General features: G+C 39.4%; 1 protein-coding gene across 2 annotated transcripts in view; it reads left to right on the top strand.

Annotated features, from left to right (window-relative positions):
• Window positions 1–20,195, top strand: part of LOC100024692 (proton-coupled amino acid transporter 1) — a 68,097-nt gene extending 47,902 nt beyond the window's left edge. For both annotated transcript variants that reach the window (XM_007473908.2, XM_007473909.2), the window contains one exon: window positions 15,515–20,195. In XM_007473908.2, the coding sequence (XP_007473970.1) occupies window positions 15,515–15,789 (275 nt within the window). In that variant the 3' untranslated portion in view covers window positions 15,790–20,195. The remainder of the gene's footprint in view (window positions 1–15,514) is intronic.
• Window positions 20,196–22,925: the final 2,730 nt, after the last annotated feature.

Below are 22,925 nucleotides of genomic sequence, written 5' to 3' on the forward strand. Positions count from 1 at the left end.
AAAGTTGTGCTTCAGTATTTTTTTTCTAATAAGCCTTAATTTTCTCTCCCTATCACAACCACCACCCTTTTTTAACAAAAGAGCATAATCATATAAAACAGATTTCCACATTGGCCATGCCCCAAAAGATGCTTCTCCTTGAGTGTATTAGTCCCTCTCCCTCTACTAGGATCAGAGGCAGCCTGTTTCCTCATTGACTGACCATTTAGTATGCTGATCAGAATTCTGAAGGCTTTCAGAGTTTTTCATTTTTATACTAATGTTAGCATATACATTGTTCTCCTAGTTCAGTTCTAGGCATTTAAAAACTTATCTTCTATATGTCTTGCATTTTAGTGGTCCTGACTTGTGATTTCATCAGTATGGGGAATTCTTAATTCAGACTAGTAACTCCTCTATACTTCAGTCTTGGCCATTTAGGGACACTGAGAGGGTAAATAACTGCCTAGCCAGTCACAAATCAGAGTCTTCAGAGGCAGGGCTTGAATCCAGACAGTCCTTCCTGATCCTTAATTCTTCCCCTCTAGCAACTTCTCTTATTTATTTCTTTTTATATCATATTATATATTATATATATTATATCTATATCTATATTATATTATATATTATATCATATCTATAAGAAATATGTACATATATGCACGTGTGTATTATGCGTTCATCTATATATTCACCATGTGTGTGTATATATATGTATATATACATACAGGGAAATAACTGGTATAAAAAAACACAAGAGAAGAATGTGGTATATATAACTCACATCACTCACACATACACTTCTATTCAGCAACCCTTCACTCTCTCAGATCTTTTATGGTAACCAAGAAAAGCAATTTTGTAGAAGAACCATCTGACAGGACATTCAACATTCTATGGCTCCAAGAGATGTATTCCCCCCAAGAGGAGGAAAATACATTTCACTATCTATTCTCCAGAACCAAGATACTAGTCAATGGTAATTCATCTAAGTTTGAATGCCTTTTAGCCTTCTTTCATTCACATGATTGTGATCATTTTGTATATTCACCCAATTCTGCTGATTTCACACTATATCAATATAAGTAAGTCTTTTTCAGTTTCTCTGTATTCCTTATATTCATTAGATCTTGTGGTACATTAGTGTCCTATTACAATCATATACCACAATTTGTTCAGTTGTTTCCCAATCAGTAGGTACCAACTTAGGTTCCGGTGTTTTGCTACAACAAAAGTTCAGCTATGAGTATTTTGGGTCTTGGACCTTCTTGGATTATATGTGGGGGGTACATAATAAGAAAGACATTCATTAGCTAGATAACATTCACAAGGAAGGGACAAAGATTGTGAGAGCCACCCTCCCCCCCCCCCCCCAGGTCATTACTAGAAAGGCAGAGGGACTTGAGCGCAGCTGCTCCCTTCCCCCTACCCCTCTGCCCAGCAACTAATGGGAACGCACAGGGAATAAGGTGGGTAGTTCACAGACAGCAGAGCTAGAGGAGAGCAGAACCCTTGGGCCACTCCCATCCCTCTCTCTACACTTGCTGATGACCTTCCTCACTTCACCCACCCCTCCCACCCAGCAGCCCAGTGGGAGAATTTCCTCCCTCCCCTATGTGGAATAATGGAGGAACAGGGAGCATCTGACCCTTGGTACGGGAGAGGGGCTTGGCACGTGGTCGGTGTTTGGGGGGCAGGCACAGCACTTGTCTGGAGGTTGGGTGGGGGTAGGGTCTGGCACTCTGTCTCTAAAAGGTTTGCCATCACTGACTTATGAGGATAAAGTGAAGGAAGTGGAAATGTATGACTGTGATCTACATTGGTAGGAGTACCCTAGGGTTAAAATCACAGATTCTTAGGCTATTAAAGTAAATGTTTCCTAGAAGGATGTTCTAATGATTTCATTAAGGAAGGTTGCTAACTAGAGGCTTATTTGTAATCATAAATCATAAATCCTGTATACACTTTATGGCTGTTTCTTCCTCCATGCCTAGGCTGTGGAGTCAGGCCCTGAGAACTGGCCTAGAAAACCTATCCTCAAAGGCACAGTACCAATTCCCATCCTGCTTAGAGTCATTGAAAGGCAGTGACTATTTCTGAGATAGCAGGATAGAGGAAAGAAGGTGAACTCTTTTCCAAATTGTGCTAAAGCAGTGTGAATAGGCTTTCTGGAATCACAGAGTATCAGAATCAGAATTCATTCCTGAATAATAATCCCTTTATAGTATTCTCTACCTGAGACCATACAGCTTACAGACCTGTATTAACTAGGGGGAGTTCAGCACTGCCAAAGATACTCTATTCGATTTAAGGATAGCTCTAAAGCCTTCTGTTAAGCTGCAGTCTATCTTTCTGTAGGTTACACTACTTGCTCCCTCTAAAGAGAAGCAAAACAAAGCTAAGGTGTCTTTCACAGGATAATCCTTCAAATAGTCTAAGACAGATACGCTTTTTCTCTAAGTAATTTCTTCTCAGACTAATAGTCTCCATTTCCTTCAAGTTGAACCTTCTGTGGCATTTTTCCTAGCCCCAACACATTAACTCTCTTCTGGTGTCTTGCCTAAAATGTGGCACACTTTTCCCAATAGGATATGATGAAGGCACAGGGTGGCGGGCTTTGTTATGGACATTGATTCTCTTCCGAGAGCCTGAGATGTCATTAACTTTTGTGGCTGCCATGTCACAGTGTTGATTAAATGGATCTTTTATTCCCACTAAAATCTCCACTTTTTTTTAATAAGTAAGAAATGGAAAACAATTTTTGTTGATGGCTTTACATGCTAAATAAAGGGTGTGTATTTCATTCTAGAGGCTATAGGAAGTCATCAAGGCTTCTTGAACAGAAGAGTGAGATATAGATAGATAGATAGATAGATAGATAGATAGATAGATAGATAGATCAAGCCTACAGACTATGTCCTGACTCCTACCAAATTTCTTTGCTCCTTGACCCCCACAAACCTGAAGTTTGATTAATAAACACTATGCAGAACTAAAATAATCCCAGTTGCAATTTTTATTTCTCATCTTCATCAGCTCTTTCATATTCGTTTCCATTTAATGATATTCAGAATTATTGACCTTTGATCAACAAATCCACTAAGTTCTTCTGTGATCTTTGTGATTATGCTTTTCAAAGTCCTCTTTTCTACAAAGAACAAGGAAAATGCATTTTTTTTTCCTTTTCCAAATGTCTGTCTGCTTCTTTCCAAGTATTCTACCTTTTATTCAGGGGCTTTTATCAGGGACTTGAAAGGATGTAGTCAGTACTCTGAGTCTAAGCTAGAGTAAGTATATTTATTTTGTATGTATGTTTTGGGGGCAACTAAGAGGCTTAGTGGATAGAAAGGCTTGCTTAGAGGCGGGAGATCCTAAGTTAAAATATGGCCTCAGTTATTTCTTAGCTGTGTGACTCTGGGCAAGTCACTTAACTTCCATTGCCTAGTCCTTATCATCCTTCTATCTTGTAACCAATGCTTAGAATTGATTTTAAGACAGAAAGTAAGGATTTAAAAATAAAATAAAGCTTGTTTTCCCTACTAGTTAGTGTAGAACACAGTGCTTTGCATATAGAGGGTCTAAATATTTATTAAATATTAAAGAGAATCTATAAGATGCCAAATAGTTCATAGAATATTAAAACCAAAGGAATCAATACAGTTTAGAATGTCAGAGCAGGAATGGGCATTAGAATGAAGTCAGTTAGCAGTAACCATGGAATCTGTGTCAACATAAAATGTCCACAGTGGAATGACCTTTAGAACATAGAACAGAATATGTTAGAACTGGGAGAGACTTTGAAAATCATCTATTCCAGAGCATTCAGATGAATCTATCATACTCCCAAGTACGGCCTGAACCAGATTAAGATATGATTGGGAGATATTTAACAAAATAAATAAAAACAGTAAAACATAAGCCAATATTCCCCCTATAGGGATCCTTATATATGGTTTAATGACACACACCCCCATTCCTATTTTGAGTTTGACACTACTGATCTAGCCCATCTAAACTCCCAAATATTTATATACATAAGGACCTGAAGACAGAGAATGTATGTGACCTATTTAGGATCACACAACTGGTGCTCCAGCTGTGAATTAGGACCCAGTTTTCCTGATTCTTGCCCCCATTGATGATTTCTTTCTCCTCCATCTTCTGTGTAGTGGGTCTTTTAAATTTTTATTTACCTCTTTTTTTTTAAATTCAGTTTTCAGATATTAATTTTCTTCTCTCTCTCCCACTTACTGAAAAAAAGAGAAAGAACCCTTGTGTCATATTAGTATAGTCAAGTAAAATAAATTCTCAAGTTAGCCACATCCAAAAATAATTTTTTATGCTGTAATTAATGTAGCTATCTCTCATGAGGGGAGGCAACATTCTTCTTTATCAGTCCTAGGAGCAGCTCACTGTTGCCATGGATAGATCCCTGGGCTTGGAGTCAGACCCAAGTTCAAATCTTGCCTCAGATACTTAATAATATACCTATTATGATATTATGATAAGGATCATAAGGATTATGATGGGCAAGTTGCTTAGCCTGTTTGTTCAGTTTCCTCATCTGTAAAATGGGGATAATTGCACCTACTTCCCAGGGTTGTTGTAAGGATCAAATGAAATAATAATTGTAAAACACTTAGCACAGTGCCTGGTACAAAGCAGATACTATGTAAAAGTGGGCTATTATTATCATTGGTCGTTTGGAATTATATTTGATCATTTGACTACTCAGTTCTTCAGTCTTTTTTAATTGTTCGTTTTTTTCAGCATGGATTTTATAATATAAATTTTTCTTCTGGTTCTGCTTATTTCATTCCACATCAGTTCCTAAAAGTTCTCTGGTTTCTCTGAAAGTATTCATTTTGTCATCCATACAACAGCATAATTTTCCATTGCATTCCTATACCATAAATTATTCAAACTTTCTCCAATTGTTGGGTAACCCCTGAGTTTCCAGTTCTTTGGCACCATAAAATGGAATGCCATAAATATTTCTGCATTCATGAGTACTTTTCCTCTTTCTTTGTTTGCTTTGGTGTCTAGGCCTAACAGTGGTGTGACTAGGTCCTAGACATGCACTGTGTCAGTAACTTTGAGGGGCATTATTCCAAATTATTTGGCACATCAAGCCAAGCAGTTTCAGAGTTCCACCAACAGTGTATCAGTGGTCTTTTTTTGTCCTGAAGTCCCTTCAACTTTTGCCATTTTCTTTTTTTGATTCAACTTTGCTACTCTGGTGGCTTCTGAGAAGGAACCTCATAATTGCTTTAATTTTCTCTGAATTATTAGTGATTTGGAGCATTTTTCCATATTGCTATAAATAGCTTGGGTTTCTTCCCTTGAAATCTGCCTCTTCATATCCTTAGATCATATGTCAATTGTTAAATAACTTTATTCTTGTAAATTTAAATCATTTCCTCGTATATTTTAGAAATGAGATGTTTATCAGACAAACTTCTTGCAAAATATTTTTCCCCAGTTAATTCTAATTCTTGCTTTCTAATTTTAGCTGTATAGGGCTTGTTTGTTTAAGAATATTTTTATTGTATATAAATTAAATTGTTCATTTTATCTTTAGTTATCCACTTTGTTTCTTACTTAGAAGCCCCTCAGAGGAGCTCCTCAAGGAATTCTCCTTCAGAATGAGAGTCAGAAATCGAGATTCTTGAATGAGAACCAAGCTCTTATTTTTTTTTTAAACCCTTACCTTCCGTCTTGGAGTCAATACTGTGTATTGGCTCCAAGGCAGAAGAGTGGTAAGTAGAATTCTCACATTCCTGCTTTAAGTAGAGTTCACTGCCCAAATGGGGAATGGTCTTAATCCAATCTTATAAAGTAGGGTCTGGGAAATTTTAAGGTTTACAAGTCTTGACCTCTGCAGATACTATTCTGTCTTGTGGGCAATGGAAAATGTCTATGGTAAAGATGAAAAATATCATGCAATACAATAGATACTATAGATGCCTCCACTTCTTAACTTTCTACAGTCTGGCTTCTAAACATATCATTCATGTGTTTGTGTGGTGTGTGTATACATATATATATTTTTTTTTTTCAATGATCCCAGGTTAACAACCCCTGCTCAAGGGGAATCTGTAAATTCATCCGTGAGAGTATTCCTTTCACTAACAAAACTTACAGTCCTTCCACACTTTTGATTCAGAGGCTTTTGCTCTTAAATTACACTAGCTACTAAAATACTGTCATGAGCTTCTCTAGTCATGGCTTTTGTGTAAAGGGAATTCCTTCCCCCAGCTCGTTTGACCCCGCTGCATGGTTGGATGTCACACATATCCTCCAAACAGAGGTCACAGGTGAAGAGCCCTAGGAATATGACCTGGAACTAAAGGTTATGGGCCCAGGTTAAGAGAGAGGATAGAGGGGTGGTGCAGGACACACGAAGGTCTCTCTATTCTCTTGGACAGCAGTGGTGGAGGACCATGGCTGAGAGAGATGGCCATGTAGAGAAACATGTGGTCAGAGTTAGGTTAGAATATGCTTTAAAACTCTACCTATTTGCTTCCTTTATTTCAAGTGATTATTAATAAACTCTATCAAAAATAAGAACCTGGAGTTTTTTATTTAGTTTGAACACCCTGTTGGTCTCTGTTCTATATTCCAGGCCTTCCCAGCTTTGGAAGAGCTTGCAATCCACTGACAGTTACTTCCTTAAAACCTAGAGGCATCTTCACTCCTCTATCTGAAGGAGGCAAAATAAGTCAGTACTCACATTCTGATGAATCTGTGATCTCATCGATTCAGGAATTCTTTCAACAATGCAAATAAAAAACATCCATTTCTGTCCATCTTGTGTAGCTCTTGACCATATCCTCTCATAAGGTCACCACACAGGATCCAACTAATGTACTGGAAGCCTTCTTTGCTTTTTCCTGACATTTCAGGGTTACTAGTGGAGCACTCTGGTTCTCTACCTGTTGTTATCTTTTATGCCTGCTGTGTGACCAACCTGTTGTTTCTTCATATCATTCATTTTCTTAATGGCATATTTTATTCCTAGTCTTCTTTGGAATTCCTCATTGGTTATCTGCTGCAGCCTGCTCATATTTGTGTTGCACTGCTCCATTATTTTCTGATACTAATTTTTTATTTTTTTGGACATGGTTGCATTTTGTGTCTCACTGGTAGAATGTTTGTATTTTAAAAAGATGAACCTCTGACTTCTTGGAAAGCTTGAGGGTCAATACAGGAGCTTTGGAATTTGGCAAAGGCAGCATGGCCAGATCTCTCCCTCTTATTCACCTTTGGGCCCAACTCATTGTCTATTTGCCATGTCTGTCCCAGTTATACATCTTAATGGAAGGTTCTCTAGAGAGTCCATCCAAGTGCAAGTTGAAATATGTACAATAAGCATTCTTTGTCCCTTTGGTCTTCCATTTGAGGATGGACCAGCCAAACTTCTTTGAGTGTTTATACATATATTCAAGGTACCGATCGGGGCTTGTTGCAACCAGTTTGATACCATATGCAAACAGGAATCCCTCTTCAATCTGGACTCTGTTCTAGGACTCTTCCTTCATAGTGGTACATATCGTTGGGTGAGCATACATCTTCCTATTTTATTCCTTACCTGGTATTTATTATCAGAGAATTGTTGAATAGGATTGTTTTTTTCACCATAGGAGTCTTGAATTATTTTTATTTATGGATGGATGACACTTTGTAAAAGAGCTTATTGGGGAGTATTTTCTTCTCCTGAATCAAACTGAGTAGGATGTTATATTCCTTATATCTCTACATCTTTTTCTTACAATATGAAATGGTAAATGTGGCCCATTGCTGAATATCACTTCCAAAACCAGCATGTTCTCTACTACTACTCTTACTGAGGTTGTCCTCATGTATAAATGACCCATAAAGATTTTGTCTTAATTGGAGTAGGGTTTGTAGTTATTGATATTGTTCATAGTTATTGATATTCTCAGTTACTTTTTTCAGTATTAATAATTTTTTCCCATATAGTCCAATAATTTTCCCCATAGTTTTGGTATTTTCTTCTCCTTTTCATACCATTAATGCCTTCACTACTCTGTTGAGGAACAGAATACCATGAGTGATAAAGCATAAGTGTTTCTAGTTTTAGAAATAGTTTTTTTAACATTACTCCAGCCCAGTAGAGCATTCTGGCTCTCCACCTGTTTTATCTCTTATGCCTGCTATGTGACCAACTTATCATTCCTTCCCATCATTCAGTTCTTTGATGGCATCTATCAGTATACATTAGGAAGATTAGATCTTAAATTTCCAGTGTTTTTCCTTTATTTGATAATTGTCTAGTCTTACACACATCTTTCTTTTTATGAGTACAAAACTCAGCTATTTCCTATTCCTGGTTTCCTAACTGGTTCCTCTTTTAAGGAGTTGCAGGTTACCCTGTATTGCTTCAGAAGTTATAAAAGGTCACATTCTTAATGACTACTAACCTAAAGGAGAAGCATTTTGTAATATCTTGAAGTCCCTTGGCTAATCCTTTGAACCAATTGAAGTTGTTACAGGCTCTGCATTTAGTTACCAAGCTAACTGCTGCAGAATTTTGTGGTTAAAATAAAGACAAGTAGGAAGTTGCTTCTTTCCTATCCTTCCTCATGTAATGGATTTTCCCAACTAACCAGTTCCTTGAGTCATCCTTTCCTTCTTGTCTTTTATCTTTGGCAGAAACCAAGTCATGCAAGATCTGTAGTGTTACCCCTATCTTACAAAAGGAAAAGAGAAAAAAAAAACAGATAACAGCGCAGCCAGATTTAGATTTCTAAATGGACTCTCTTGAACCAGTTTGTGAACTGTATAAATTTGGAATGAAAAAAGTTTCTGTAGCTAAGCTTTATGCTGATTTTATATGTAAATCCCAAAAACCATAGGGAAGGAAACATGCCTCTTAATCTCCTTTTGGAGTTTAGGTCTCAAAGAAAGATTTGTTTCTCCTAAGTATTCTAGATTTGTATATCTCTAAATCATAGAATGTTAGAGTTGTAAGGGGACTTTGAGTATAGAATATTGAAGGTGAAAGGGACCTCAATGGCCATCTGGCCCAATCTTTTCATGTTATAGTCCTAATTAAAATGTCATACCCCATATTATACAGAGAATTGTGGTAGAGCTAAGATTAAGAAGAGTATTAAGTATTAAGAAGAGCCAAAGTGTATATAATGCTTACTCTGGGCCAGACACTATGCCTAGTGTTTTACAATTATCTCATTTGATCCCTGCAGCAACTCTAGAGTGTGGGTGCTATTATTCCCATTTTATAGATAGGAAACCTGAAGCAAATAGATTAAGTGACTTGCCCAGGGTCACACACAGCTAGTAAGTATCTGAGGCTGGCTTTGAATTCACCCCAGCTTTTTAGCTGCACACTATCTAGTTGCCATATAACTCCACATAAACTTCATAAAGGCAGAGACTTTGTCATTTTTGTTTTTGTATCCTCAGCATTTAGGTCATGTCTGGCACATCCTAGGAAATAAATGAATGTTTGTTGAAATTAAATGAATAATATCCCTAAATTCTTGGGCTATTTTCACAGTACTGCAAGTCCATTTCTATTAGAGAGCACAGCAATGGTTTACTACTATGCAGTTAGAGAGGGATTTAATTTGGAGTCACAAGATCTGAATTTAAGAGGTTCTGGGTTCAAATTTTACTTCAGACACTTCCTTAGCTATGTAACTTTTGACAAATCACTTAATTCCCATTACCTACCCTTTTATGGCTCTTCTGCCTTGGAACCAATTCATTAGACAGAAGGTAAGGGTTTTAAATAATTTTTAAAAAATAGATTCTAGCTATGCAATTTAGTACCTGTGTGACCTGGAGCACAAGTTCTATGGGCCAATGTTTCCTCAACTAGAAAAAAAGAGCCCTGGACTAAACAAAATCTAAGGTTCCTTCTGGCTCTAAATCAAAGATCCTAGTAGCTTTAAAATAAGGGTCACAATGAAGCAACTATTCATTCAGCTAATGGAAGAGGAAATGAGAAAGCATTTTGTAGAACTGGAGAGAATTGGGAGTTGTCATAGAGTCCATCTCATCCATAAATCCACTCTCTTTTTGCCTTCTCGGAAGTTAACTCTACTTGGTAAAAGGTGCAAAGAGATTCTACTTGTTATCCTTTTAACCCTAGAAAACCAAATAGAATGGAGTGTGCCCTTTTCAAGTTCTCTCTCAGTGCCCTCCATAACTACAACATTAACTACTTAACTGAGCTTGGTTATTTCAGAAGGCATACTATTTTGGGAATGTGGCCCAAACTGGTTCTGTCTGGAATTATCCTTGACAGAAACAATTATCTCCACCTGGAAACATAAGATTTAGAGCCATATGTAATCCCAACAACTTAATTTTACAGCATAGAAACTGAGGTTCGAAGACCCTGACTGGCTTCCTTGAGGTTTCACAGTAGCAAAATAAGAATTTGAATTCAGGTCCTCTGCTTCCAAATTTAATTCTCTTTCCTGCTCCTAATTCATCAACTCTACTTACAGAAAACTGATGGCCTCACAATTCCAATGTTAGGTAGACATTGGACAACTGGAAGCTGAAGCACCAGAATGAGCAAAAGGCCCTTCTTTACCAAAGCCGGAATGACTAATTAGGTTTGGGACTAAAATCTAATTCCCTGGCCAGCAGCCTCTCAATAATGCCATCATGCCATCAAATGATAAGACTGGCTTAATTGATCGTCAATTATTTCATTCTTTCATTCTTCTCTGGATCCAACCTTAGAGACTGGATGTCATATAATAAAATGGAAAGTGCATTGTAAGGGCCATTAGGTAGCACAGTGGATTGAGCACCTGGCCCAGAGTTGAGAGGACCTGGATTCAAATCTGGTCTCTGACACTTCTTAACTGGGTGACCCTGGACAAGTCACTTAACCTTGTTTCCTAGTCTTTGATGCTCTTCTGGCTTAGAACAGATACTAAGAAAGAAAGGATTATCACAAAAAAGAAAGGAAGAAAGTGTATTAGAAACATGGAAATTTAATCTCAGCCACTAACCACTAGCTTGCTATATGACTGTGGGCAAAATACTTCCCCCTTTATGAGCTTCATTTTCTTCTGTCCTAAAAGGAAGTGCTTGAACTGACTTACCTTTAAGAACTCTGATATTCTGTGACTAATGCTCAGGTTTTATAAAAGTGGAAGGCTGAAACAGCAGATCAAGGTACACCTTTTTCTTTCTGAAGCTTTACCCTGGAGCCTCAGAACCTTTTAAAGATATTAATGCATTCCCATTTCAGCTAATAAAAAGAGGACCAATACCACTATGTCTACTAAATAGACTAAGAAAAGAGGGAATTTGCCTAAGGGGACAGATGTGCCCATGGCAGATCTGAGCATTTATATAAGTTTCTGCACTCCCTTTTAATTCTCAGACCTTGAAGTTGGTTTTGAATCCTTTACCACAGCAGAATAGGTAGGAGTATTCATCTAAGGAACTTTCTGCTAAGTGAGAACATCTCTAGTAAAAAGGCCTTTAGGCCAACTTCTTGGCTTTCCAGAAGCTGATCTTTGCTCCATCTCCTGCATTTTACACTTTCTGAACCTAATAGGGAATAAGAACCAGAGGATCTAGGGACAAACTGTTGGGGAAAATATTTAGAGACCCTCTTTCCACCCAGCATGAAACAGGAAAAGAATGCTGAACCAAGTAACAAAACCTGCTTTAGTCTCTCACCTCTTTGACTTGTTTGGTAATATGACTTTAAGATCTTCTCTGGGCCTATTTCCCCCACTCTTAAAATGTTGAATTAAAAGTCCTGTCTACATTTTCTGTGTTTTGAAGGCCTTTCTGTCACTGACATTCTGGATTCTAGGCTCTCCACCTGAGGATATTTAAGGAGGGGAACAGGCAAATCAAACCAGCCCATTTAGTTATTGTTATAATCCATTATTTTTGTACCTTTATGTTTCCAAAACATTTTATACATGTCACCAAATTTGATTCTTACAACAGTCTTTTACCTTGGTAATGCAAGTGCTGTTACCCATTGTTGTTCAGTCATTCAGTTGTGACCAACTCTTCATGGCTCCCAGAACCATCACATGCCAGGTCCTTCAATCCCCTACTGCCTCTTGAAGTCTATCCAAGTTCATGTTTGTGGTTATCCACACTTTACAGAACAGAAAATTAAGAGAGGAAGTGATTGCCCCATGTATGTAACACACTAATAATTTTAGAACTAGGACTCAAACTCAGGTCTTCTGACATTAAGTCCAAGGCTCTCTCTTTTGCACCAAGTTGCTATCTAAGAAATTATTTCGTCTTCCCAGACAACACGGTACTTACCAGTTAGGAGCCCTTGGGAGAGTGTAAGGATTTATCTAACATATAAGCTCCGAAGTTGGACTCAGGAAGATAGACAGAGTTATTTATACCTTTAAAGAGATCAAAGGAAGAGAAAATGACCTATTTGTACCAAAGTGATTATAGCAGCTCTTTTTTTGTGGTGGCAAGAAATTTGAAATTGAAGAATGTCTATCAATTGTGTAATGGTTAAACAGTTTATGGTATATAAATGTGATAGAAATGATGAGTCTTGGTTTCAGAGAAATCTGAGGAGACTTACATGAACTGAGCAGAACTGGGGGGATAATTTATAAAATAACAACAATATTGGAAAAGACTCAACAATTTTGAAAGATTTAAGAACCCTAATCAACAGCAGTGACCTTCCACAATTCTAGAGGATTCATGATGAAACATGTTACCAAGCTCCAGATAGAGTAGATTCACATCACAAATTAAGACACTTTGGGGGGCAGGGGACCATGGCCAGTACAAGAATTTGCTTTAATAATAATAACAATAGTTAGCATTTATATAGCACCCACCATGTCCTAAGCACTGTGCTAAGTATTTCACAAATATCTTATTTAATCCTCACTACCACCATAGGTGATAGGTACTATTATTATCCTTATTTTAAAGTTGAGGAAATGAAGCAAATAGAGGTAAAGTAACTTATCCAAAGTCTTGCATCTGGTTAGTGTCTGTGGCTGCATTTGAACTCAGGTCTTCCTGACTTTAAGACCAAAATTGCATCATCTAGCTGCCACCAACTCTATTTGATTATATATGTTTGTGACTGGAGTTTTGTTATTCTTGCATTCTATATTGGAGGACAGCAGGAATGGTGGCATGGAGGGAAAAGGAAAGTAGGAAAAGTACATCTTCATAAAAATTAAATAAAATTTAATTTTTTAAAAAGAATCAACAGAGGTCTAAGCATAATCAAAAGTAGGAAGTCTACCTTGTATGTCTACAACAGATATTGCCACTATTCCCATTTAACATTAATAACATTTTCCTTGAAAATTTGTGTAGTATTAGGTTTGATATGGAAACATAACAGGGTTGGCAGAGAATCTTAATTAAATCAAAATGATTCAAGGAGAAATGAGTTGTACCTCCTTCAGATGACCTCAGCTGGGTCTCAAATGCAACCAGGCAATAAACAGTAAGGTTATTGTGATCCAGGAATGCAATTCTCTCTGATCTTCCATTAGAGGCACCTTCCTTCCCTATAAATGACATCCCCATCAGGGACCATGGAAGCTTTTTGGGAAATGAGGCTTGTAGCCTGTCTCCCTGAAAGAACTTTGTGTTTTCTCTCTCTTTATTGAGGCAAGTTGTAATGTTGCAGGAGAATGAAAACATAGGAGAAAAAACATCATATTCCTTGTTCCTCCTTCCTCCTTTTGGTTTTCTTGGGATCAGAGAATTTCAGAGCTAGAAAGGACCTTTGAACACTTAGGACAACTCCCTCTTCACCTTCAGTGCTGAGAATTCATATCTTCCTTCCCACGCCCAGGTTCGGTGCCACCTTCTATTTGAGGCCTTTCCTGATATTCCCAACTGTAAGGGTTAAAATTAAGGGTTTGACTAAAATATAAAGATGGAAAGAGTGAAAGTAGAGAAATACAAAAAGGTAGAGAAAACATTAACCTATCTAACTAATGTTCCAATGCTTGGCTCAACCAGGACTTCTTGACCTTCAACCAGAATTAAATTCTATCCAGAAGACAGGAAGGGAAAGCCAGCTATCCACTCACCCAAGTTCCCTCCAAGAGGCAGGTCAAGACAATGACTTGAGCTGAAGGTGACTCCTAAGGCCGACTATTTCCCTTGAGCCGACCTTCTTCCTTGAGCTGACTTACTTCTTGAAGTCCAGCTCCTTCTTGAACCTTTAGCCTCAGAAATTTAGGGCCTTTTATAGTGGCTTCTTGTCTCCTCCTGTCTTCACAGGAGTCAATCACAGCTTCCAAATTGTAATTGTGGGAACCAATTCGCACCTTCTGGAGGAGTGAATACTCATCGAAAGGGTTCACAGTTTCTGTGATTCAGATTGTGTTGATTCAATCAGAAGATAGACAAAAGAGTTAATCCTGTCTTCACAATCTAGTGAGGTTCTTAAGTTAATGCTAACTCAGGATAGACAGTAAAGAATTCTCTTTCACACAACGATTAATGCCTTCACCCTCAAATTACTTTGTATATAATTTTGTATTGACTCATCTGTGTATATATTATTTCCCTTCAGTAGGATGTAAGTTCCTTGAGGACAAGATTTATTTCACTTTTGTATCATTATCTTAGTGCCTAGTATTGTATCTAAAGCAGAATTGTTCTTGTTCAGCTGTTTCAGTTGTGTCCAACTCTTATGACCCCATTTGGGGTTTTCTTGGCAGAGATGGTGGAATAGTTTGCCGTTTCCTTCTCCAGCTCATTTTACAGATGAGGAAACTGAAGCCAATAGGGTTAAATGACTTGTCCATGATCACAGTTAGTAAGTGTCTAGGGCTGAGAGTCATCAGCATAAAGCTGTGATGTGAGCTGATGGGGAAGTATAGAGAGATAAGAGGACCAAATCTAAAGCCTTTGGATGTACATATACTTAGGAGGTATAGTTGTGACTGACAATTCACCAAAAAAAGCTTAGAAAGAAAAATCAGATGGCTGGGAGGAGAACCAAAAGAGAACAGGATCACAAAGATCCAGAGAAGAAAGAGTATCCAAGAAGAGAGGATGATGGCTGAGGTAAAATGCTGCCCATTAAGAGGTCAAGAAAGGTGAAGTCTGAGATTAAGGCCATCAGATTTAGAAATTAAGAAATCCCAGGTGATTTTGGAAAAGGTTGTTTCAGCTGAGTGATAAGACTGGGAACTATATTATAGGGGAGTTAGAAGAGAGGGAAAGAAAGTAAAGGTAACAATAGCAACAACACTTTTAGGGAATTTGGCTAAGGAAAATAGGAGAAAGATAAGGCAGTCACTGGAAGGGTAGTGTCTATTGAGAGTTTTCAAAGATGGAAGTGGGGATGGGCATAGGGAAGGAATCAGTAGAAAGGTAGAGACAAAAGATGAGAAAGAGAAGAAGAGGATGATAGCAGGAACAATCTACTTAAAGGAGATAGGAGAGAAGGTGAGGGATGATGGCAAGGAAAGGGGGCAAATACTGTTTCCTTATTCTTTTATAGGCTGATCATAAATAGAAGTTTCTTCTCCTTCTGCAGGTGCCTTGGCCATTTTGATCCCGCGGTTAGACCTTGTCATCTCCTTGGTGGGCTCTGTGAGCAGCAGTGCACTGGCTCTGATCATCCCTCCACTCCTGGACATCACTACGTATTACTCAGAAGGCATGAGCCCCATCATCATTACTAAAGACATCTTGATCAGCCTCTTTGGCTTTGTTGGGTTCGTGGTGGGCACCTACCAAGCAATCTATGAGCTGATACAGCCAAATGTATCTCCCACCTTTTCCAATGTTACTAGTGCCTTTGTTCAATGACCTGTGGAGTACGTTCTCTACATCAAGATCTCCCTATCATATGTCTGTCACCAGGGTCCCGGGTGAGGCCTGGGATTGAGCAGGCTGGGTAGGGGGAATGGTCTTCCCTGTCGATCGGGGACTAGTAAATAGGCAGGCCAGTGGAACAGGTTAGACTAAAGACAATCCCAATAGTGATGGTACTTCCTCTGTACTTGATTAACCCAACACTTTCCCACCTCTTCCCTCCCCTCCTACTTTTTGTGGCTTTGATCATAGTGCAGCACAGCTCTCTTCATTTTTTCAGTGCTTTACCTGGATAGTTTCCTGACCTCTAGGCTAAGCTTCCACAAAACAAGATCATGGTCAGTCTGTGTGACTAGTACCCCTACTCTTTTACCTCTGATTTTCTTGCCTTTTAGACTCTTCAAGGGGACTTGCGCCTTAAATTGGTTTCAGCAGAGGAATTCAGGTGACAGAATTGATCCTGGCTTGATCCAGGTTATTTTCTAAAGCACCTTAGCCAGCATCTTCCCCTCAGAAACTATGACATCAGGGTGACAAATGTGAGCACATTCCTCATCACTTAGCACTTTGAACATGTTAAGTATTACCTAAGTTCAGAACATTTCTATTTTCTTTTGAGTTAGGTTTTGGCTCCTGAAATCCCTCTGAGTCTATCTACAGTAGCTGGGGTCATCAAAGCCACCTTCTTCTCATGTAACCTTACCCTTGTTCCCACTATGAGGAACGTGACTTGATTTAAACTAATGATTCTCAGCATTTATTGCACATTTGGCATAAAGATGGGGAAAACAGTCTACTGCTCTTGTGATCATCTTCTAAGAGAAGATTAATGCACTTGGGACAAGACTTGAGGCCAGCATGAGACTAAAAGACAATGGGTTTGAAAATGATTCACTAGAAGTAAGCCAGGTTCCCCATTCTCTATGAGAATGAATTGAAAGGTACAACAGTGTCCTTGTTGATATCATGTATAGTGAAATTAGCAGCATGTGTCCCTGCCTCATTTTCCTCCCTGGCTGGGGGATATGCGTCCCGTTGACATAATGAGAAGTCAGAGTCAACAAACCTACTCCTTGAGGTTGTATAGAAACAAAACAATTGAGGAATTTCTACGATGTAAGATGAAGTTGTATATGGCAATTGATAGTTTAAGGATTAAGTCATAGAGCTCTGGGAAGTATAATCTTCATTAGCTTCACAGCACTCTCCTGACACACATATTTCATGTCGCCTATTAAGGGGCATGCTTACTTGGGACACTGGTAACACTATTATGAGGATGTCTGTATCATTTTCTCCCTATGAAGTTTCATTATATGCTAGGGACATTAGTTGTTATGGATCTGAAGCCACGTTGGACCACGTCCCAAGCCCTGAACTTGAGAAGGAGCTGAACTATTGTATATTAGATGAATTTCACTCATCTAACTTTAATGTCTCCTCGCCCTTCTAGATCAGTGATTCAGAAGTGATTCAAAAGGGCATTAACAAATTCTTCAGCTGTATGTGTTGACCAGAGGGTTCCAGAAAAGGTCTGTCTGGTGCTTCTCACACCTCTCTATTCCCTCACTAAGTGCTTTGTGGCCCTGGAAATTCAGGTGCCTTGAAGAGTAAGGGAAGTCCATCTCTTTATCTTTGCTTTGCCTTTTTAACTTCAAGGAGGGCTCTGGTTTCTATGTGAGCACTCGGTGCTTAGGTCAATGCAGTGACCAAGGAGAAAGGCATCAGGAGTGACCACCCTGTGCATCTGGAATCTGCAGGTTGTTTGGAGTTCCACTTCCCTTCTTGTTTCAAAGCTAAATACAGCTGAATACCAGATGAAGGAGCTGAAAAAGGGTTTTGTTTGTTATAATGTACAATGATGCATAAGAGATGCCTAAAAACTCTAGCATATAACCATTTATAACTTGATTCCTGTTGACGGGAATTTTGTTTTCCATCCCAAACTGTTCTGCTGTTAGGGATAGTCAAGGAGCTTGAAAAATTAATACAAACTGGAATGGACAAGGAGCTGCCTCTGGTTCATCTGCTCTTAAATTTCTGAAGGAAATTTAATGGGACTTTTTCCCCTTCTGCTGTCCAAGCTGCTAGAATTTATGTAGCCATCCATATGTTAGCCTAGTGGTCTATCCAGAATAGTCCTCAGTTCCTCTGAACTCTATGGTACACTTTCTGCATCAGTGCTCTGTCTGACTAGGCTGTACCCCCAGGGCCTAGAACTCTGTGACGGAGACCCCAAACCTCCTAGCTATGGGGCAAAGGGCAGGTCATAATACCAGCTTTTGGCTTAGAGATCTCTTAAGGGACCAGTGCCTCAACTTTGTACTTTGTAAAAGTTGGCGTAGAAGCTCTGTTCTCTGAAGGGTCCTGAGTAGGCATCTCATGTCTCATGGGATCACCTTGCTGAGGCTGCAGAAGTTTTCTGTGACCTTCTCTAACAAGAGCCCTGCCTGTGCTTGGCTTTCCTGAGAAATAGTTCCATGAGTTCTCTCAGCTAGAAGACATAAGGCCTAAAGGCAAGAGGAACTTTTTTTACCCCTTTGTCCTCTGAGTAGAGAACCAGAGCCCCGAAGACCCTCTAGGGAGTGGCTCTCCACCCACCTCCATAATGTTCCTATCACTTCTTCCTCCCTTTGGCATCTCCTTGTTTGAAAATATTCCAGGGTTTTAACTTCAAGGAACTCAGTTTCTGCCTATTCCCTAGACTGCCTAAGTTGGGCTGATCTTAGCCAAGGGTACACTGATGTATGTTGGGTTTCATCATGTGACACTAGAATTAGAAGCTTGGGTTTCCTAATCTCACAGAACAAAAGTACACTCCTACTGATCTGGGTAGCGGGCACAGGCAAATTCCTAAATCTACTGGGAGCAGGTCTATCCTAGTATGCTGAATTCAGGCCCCCAATCCCTAGTAACATTTCTCTGCACAAGGGCATTATTTTTATTTAGCACCATCCAGCTGTTGAGCTGGTAAGCACTGCTTTATACGCACAAACCCTGAGCAGAAATGGTTTTATTTATGTTAGACTAGACCAGCATTGGCCAAATATTAGCATGTGTGCTAAGGCGGCACATTGGGGGAGCTGCTCCATTCCCCCTATTCCCAGCATCCAAGGACATTTTTTGCATACCCTGCCCCTTTGTCCAGCTGCCCAAAGTAAGCACTTCCTTCCTTTGCTCTCTGAGGTAATGGGGGGAGGAGGCAGGGGAGGAGGGCTCACAGACAGCTTGAAGTTGCAGTTTGGCCACATGAACTTGAAAACCTTTGCCAATGCTAGCCTAGACCCTGTAGTCTATAGCCTCCCATTCTGTGATCTAACTTCCCTACCCTAGTTAGTAATGGATATGCTTAGTCCCCAAATCCCATCCTTTAAAACTCTATATGATCTTCCCCATCAGAAAACCTTCTAGTTTCGTGAAACTCTTAAGGTAGTAAAACTGGGCTGGTAGATTGAGAGAAACCTCTTTCCTCTTTCTCCCACTCCTCCAGACACCGGTTAGGTAGAAGAATGCCTTCTTTATATAACACTATGTGCTCATACTTTCTTCAAGTATAGCAGTTAAATCTCAAACTCATTGTTTACAGCTTTTTTTTTCTTATTCATTACTGTAAATAAATTGGTCTCAATGTCTAGTCTGTATAATAAGGTAGTAGAGGGTCAGCGTTTGGTGTTGCTTCCTGGGCAGAACATTATGCTACTCACTCTACAAAGAGTCACACATTTGCCACTTTCTCTCAAGAGAGCTAGCTGTAAAGTAAAAGTGGTCTGATTTGATGACAACCAAATTTCCACACATATGAATTTTGCAGGAAGGATCTAATGACTGTTACAAGCACAAAGAAAAACATTTCAGACTGTTGTGCTGGCAGAGGGAGAGAAGGGAGTAGGAAGGGTGTTTTGCCTTTGAATCCTTGGGCAGAAAGGTGTAGGCAGTTTATCTCTTGCTCCAAAGTGGTCTAATAGCTTTGGTTTTTCTAAATCATGGTGCCGTCAAAGTCCCTTATTGGATTTGTACCGGGCTTGGGACTAGGATAAGAGTCAGGGAGCACAGTCAGAAATAATTGGGTTTTGTTAACATCAAGAAGAGAGGCTGGGGAAGGAAATATCAGAGGATTAAATCTGATGTCTGACAATGACTGAACTGAAAAATCAATCATGTTTATCACTGTCCAACCTAAACCAATGGAAAATCACCATATGGCAGATTGCAGTAGCCAGGACACCACTGAACAATGCACCACCAGGAGCTAATGATCTTGTGAATGTTTTGTGCCTTGTATGTTTATGAATAAGTACAGATGTGTCTCACGTGGGAGCTTGTGGGAGATCTTGTGTTTAAACTTGATTCTGCAATTTATTGTTTTTCCTTTCAATAAATGAGATATTTTTTTTAAGTTTGAGAAGTTTCGGTCTTTGGCTTTGTGTTTGTGGTTTTTTGTTTTTGTTTTTTTTCCTAGTGCAAATCCCTTACCAAGCTTGGCTTCTTTTTAATGTCACCAGAGGAAATACTGATTGTAGGGAGCTAGATGTGAAAATGGAACTGAATGTGGGACAATAGGAAAAACATGAGTTTGGGAATCAAATCACATTTCCTATTTTGGTACCATAAGCACCTAAAGCACGTACTAGACATTGGGGATAAAAACAGAATGAAGACCGGTTCTTGACCTAAAAGAGGTTACATCATTCTGGTAGTGACACAGAGAAGTAAATGCAAAGCCATTGAAAGAGGGAGAGCACTGCCAACTAGAGGAAGATTTGAGAAGGCTGCCTGTAGGAGGTGGCACCTGAGCTGAGCCTCACAGGAAACTAAAGATTCCAGAAGGTAATGGCAAAGCAGAGAATGCATTCTAGCCAACGAGAAATGGACAAGGCCAAGACAGGGAGCCAGGAGACTAAATAAATGGACTAACTTTGGAGAACAGCAAGTGGTTCCACTTTGGATGGGATCTAGTATATGAGAAGAGGAGCAATGTGAAATAAATCTGCAAAGATGAAATAGAACCAAATTATGAAAGGCCTTAAATGACAAGGTGTTTTTTTTTTATCCTAAAGACAGGAGGGAGCCACTGAAAATTCTTAAGTAACATGGTAAGATACATACTTTTTTTAAATTTAGTCAATTTAGAACATTATTCCTTGTTTACAAGAATCATATTCTTTCCCTCCCTCCCCCCCCCCCTGTAGTCGACCCACAATTCCACTGAGTATTACATAAGACACATACTTTTAGGAGGATTATCAGGGCAGCTTTTTGGGAGATGATTAGAAAAGGGAGAGACTAAGAGCAAGGAAATCAATCTAAGATGATATATGTGAGAATGCTCTCTAATTATAGCATCCCAGAAATATGACTTAAACAAAGTAAAGCCAGGTCAAAGAGAGAGCATATGCTTGGGTTAGACTACCATTCTTTTCCTCAGGCCTCTTTCGTCTCTTCTTCTTTGTCTATGGACTCTTTCTCTGTCCACAGTGGGAGGTCTCCAGGTTCCAAGAGTCCCAAAGGGAAAAGGGACCTCAGAGGTAGGCTGGGCCAAATTTCTCCCCTTTGGGAATTCCCTTTATAGTTTCCCCACTAATTAGTCTCCACTTGAATATCTCCAGCAGTGGACAAATATCTCAGTGCCTCCTGAGGCAATCCATTATATTGTTGAAGGGCTCCACATTTTATAAAGCTTTTCCTTTCTATAACCATATGCCTCCCAGCAACTTCCACCCTTTATTCTTAGTTCTGTCCTCTGAGTCAGGCAGAATCAGTTTAATGTTTCCCCCGTATGACTCCTTCAATTACTTGAAGACAGCAGGCTGAGTTTCCCCAAAGTCTTTTCCTCTTTAGGATAAAAATTTCCAGGTCAACAAGAATATGTCATGGTTACCAAGCCTGTCACCCTGATTGCTCCATTCTGGGCACAGAGTTCAATTTATCAGTGTCCTCCTTTAAAAGTAAAGCTCGGAACTGAACACAATATTCCAAATGTGATCCAAATGTCCTCTGTTGGCCAGGCTCTTTGGTTAACTCTAAAAGGATGTGGGGGTGGAGGGTTGAGGTAGAGACACAATGGTCTAAATCTATCGCTGACTTTTGGGAGGCGATTGTGACCACCAATAAGCTGTTAGAACTTCAGAACTGGAATTCACGTCCATAAGACCTTCTCCTGTACTCTTACAGCATCCCTGATTGGGGCTACTCCTCCCTCCAGTAGGGAGCAAACCTCTCTAAGGAGCTTGTGTCATCAATAGATAGCATAAGCATTAGAAAGTTCTTCCTTATTGAGTTGAAACAGTCTTCTCGTATCTCCTGCTCATTGATTCTCAATGTATTTAGGGGGCCAAACAGAAACATTATCCTTGATTATGGTAAAGTTGGAGAGTGGAGCATGTTCTTAGGTCAGAGACTGGAGGTGTTGGTGGGTAGGATCAGGGCACACAGAAAGTGGATGGAGGTTGTGAGGATAACCAAAGGCAGAATTGCCATACTACAGCAGCCAATATGACAGATTGACCCTGGCACATAGGTCTTAGAGGCTGCCTTTTGCCTCAGTGGCTCCCGAAGGAGTGTCTTGTGTTCATAAGGCTACATAGGCCACTTCTGACTCCAGAAGGCTTGGACTCTCGTCTTCCATCTAAGCCCTGGGGCTTAGAAGAGGAAATGCTCCCTGAAGTTGGCTTTAAAAAAATCTTAGGGGTGTGGCTGCCATAGGGGTCCCTTAGATAAGGATGGGGGTCCTTTCTGCCATCCCTCTTAAAGCCAGTGCTGTCTCTGAAATCACCTCCAATTTATTCTGTCTGTATCTCCTTGGTAGGCAGTTGCTTGCGTGTTGTCTCCCCCTGTCAGGTTGTAAGTTCTTTGAGGGCAAGGACTGTTTTTGCCCTTTTATTCCTTTTTTGTATTTCCAGCACTTTTACCTGGCACATAGTAGGTGCATAGTAAATGCTCTTTGACTTGACTTTTCTTTGTTCAAGATTCTTATAAATGTTATCTAAAACTATCTTGGGTTAGACATGTAATGAGGGAAAGAAGGAAGCGGGGCAGAAGGGAGAGACTCTTCCAATTTGAACATTTCTCTCTCCAGTTTAGAAATGACCTAGGTATATATTAATAAAAAAATTTTTAACCCTTACCTTCTA

Source organism: Monodelphis domestica, chromosome 1 (assembly GCF_027887165.1).
Source record: "Monodelphis domestica isolate mMonDom1 chromosome 1, mMonDom1.pri, whole genome shotgun sequence".
Taxonomy (NCBI): domain Eukaryota; kingdom Metazoa; phylum Chordata; class Mammalia; order Didelphimorphia; family Didelphidae; genus Monodelphis; species Monodelphis domestica.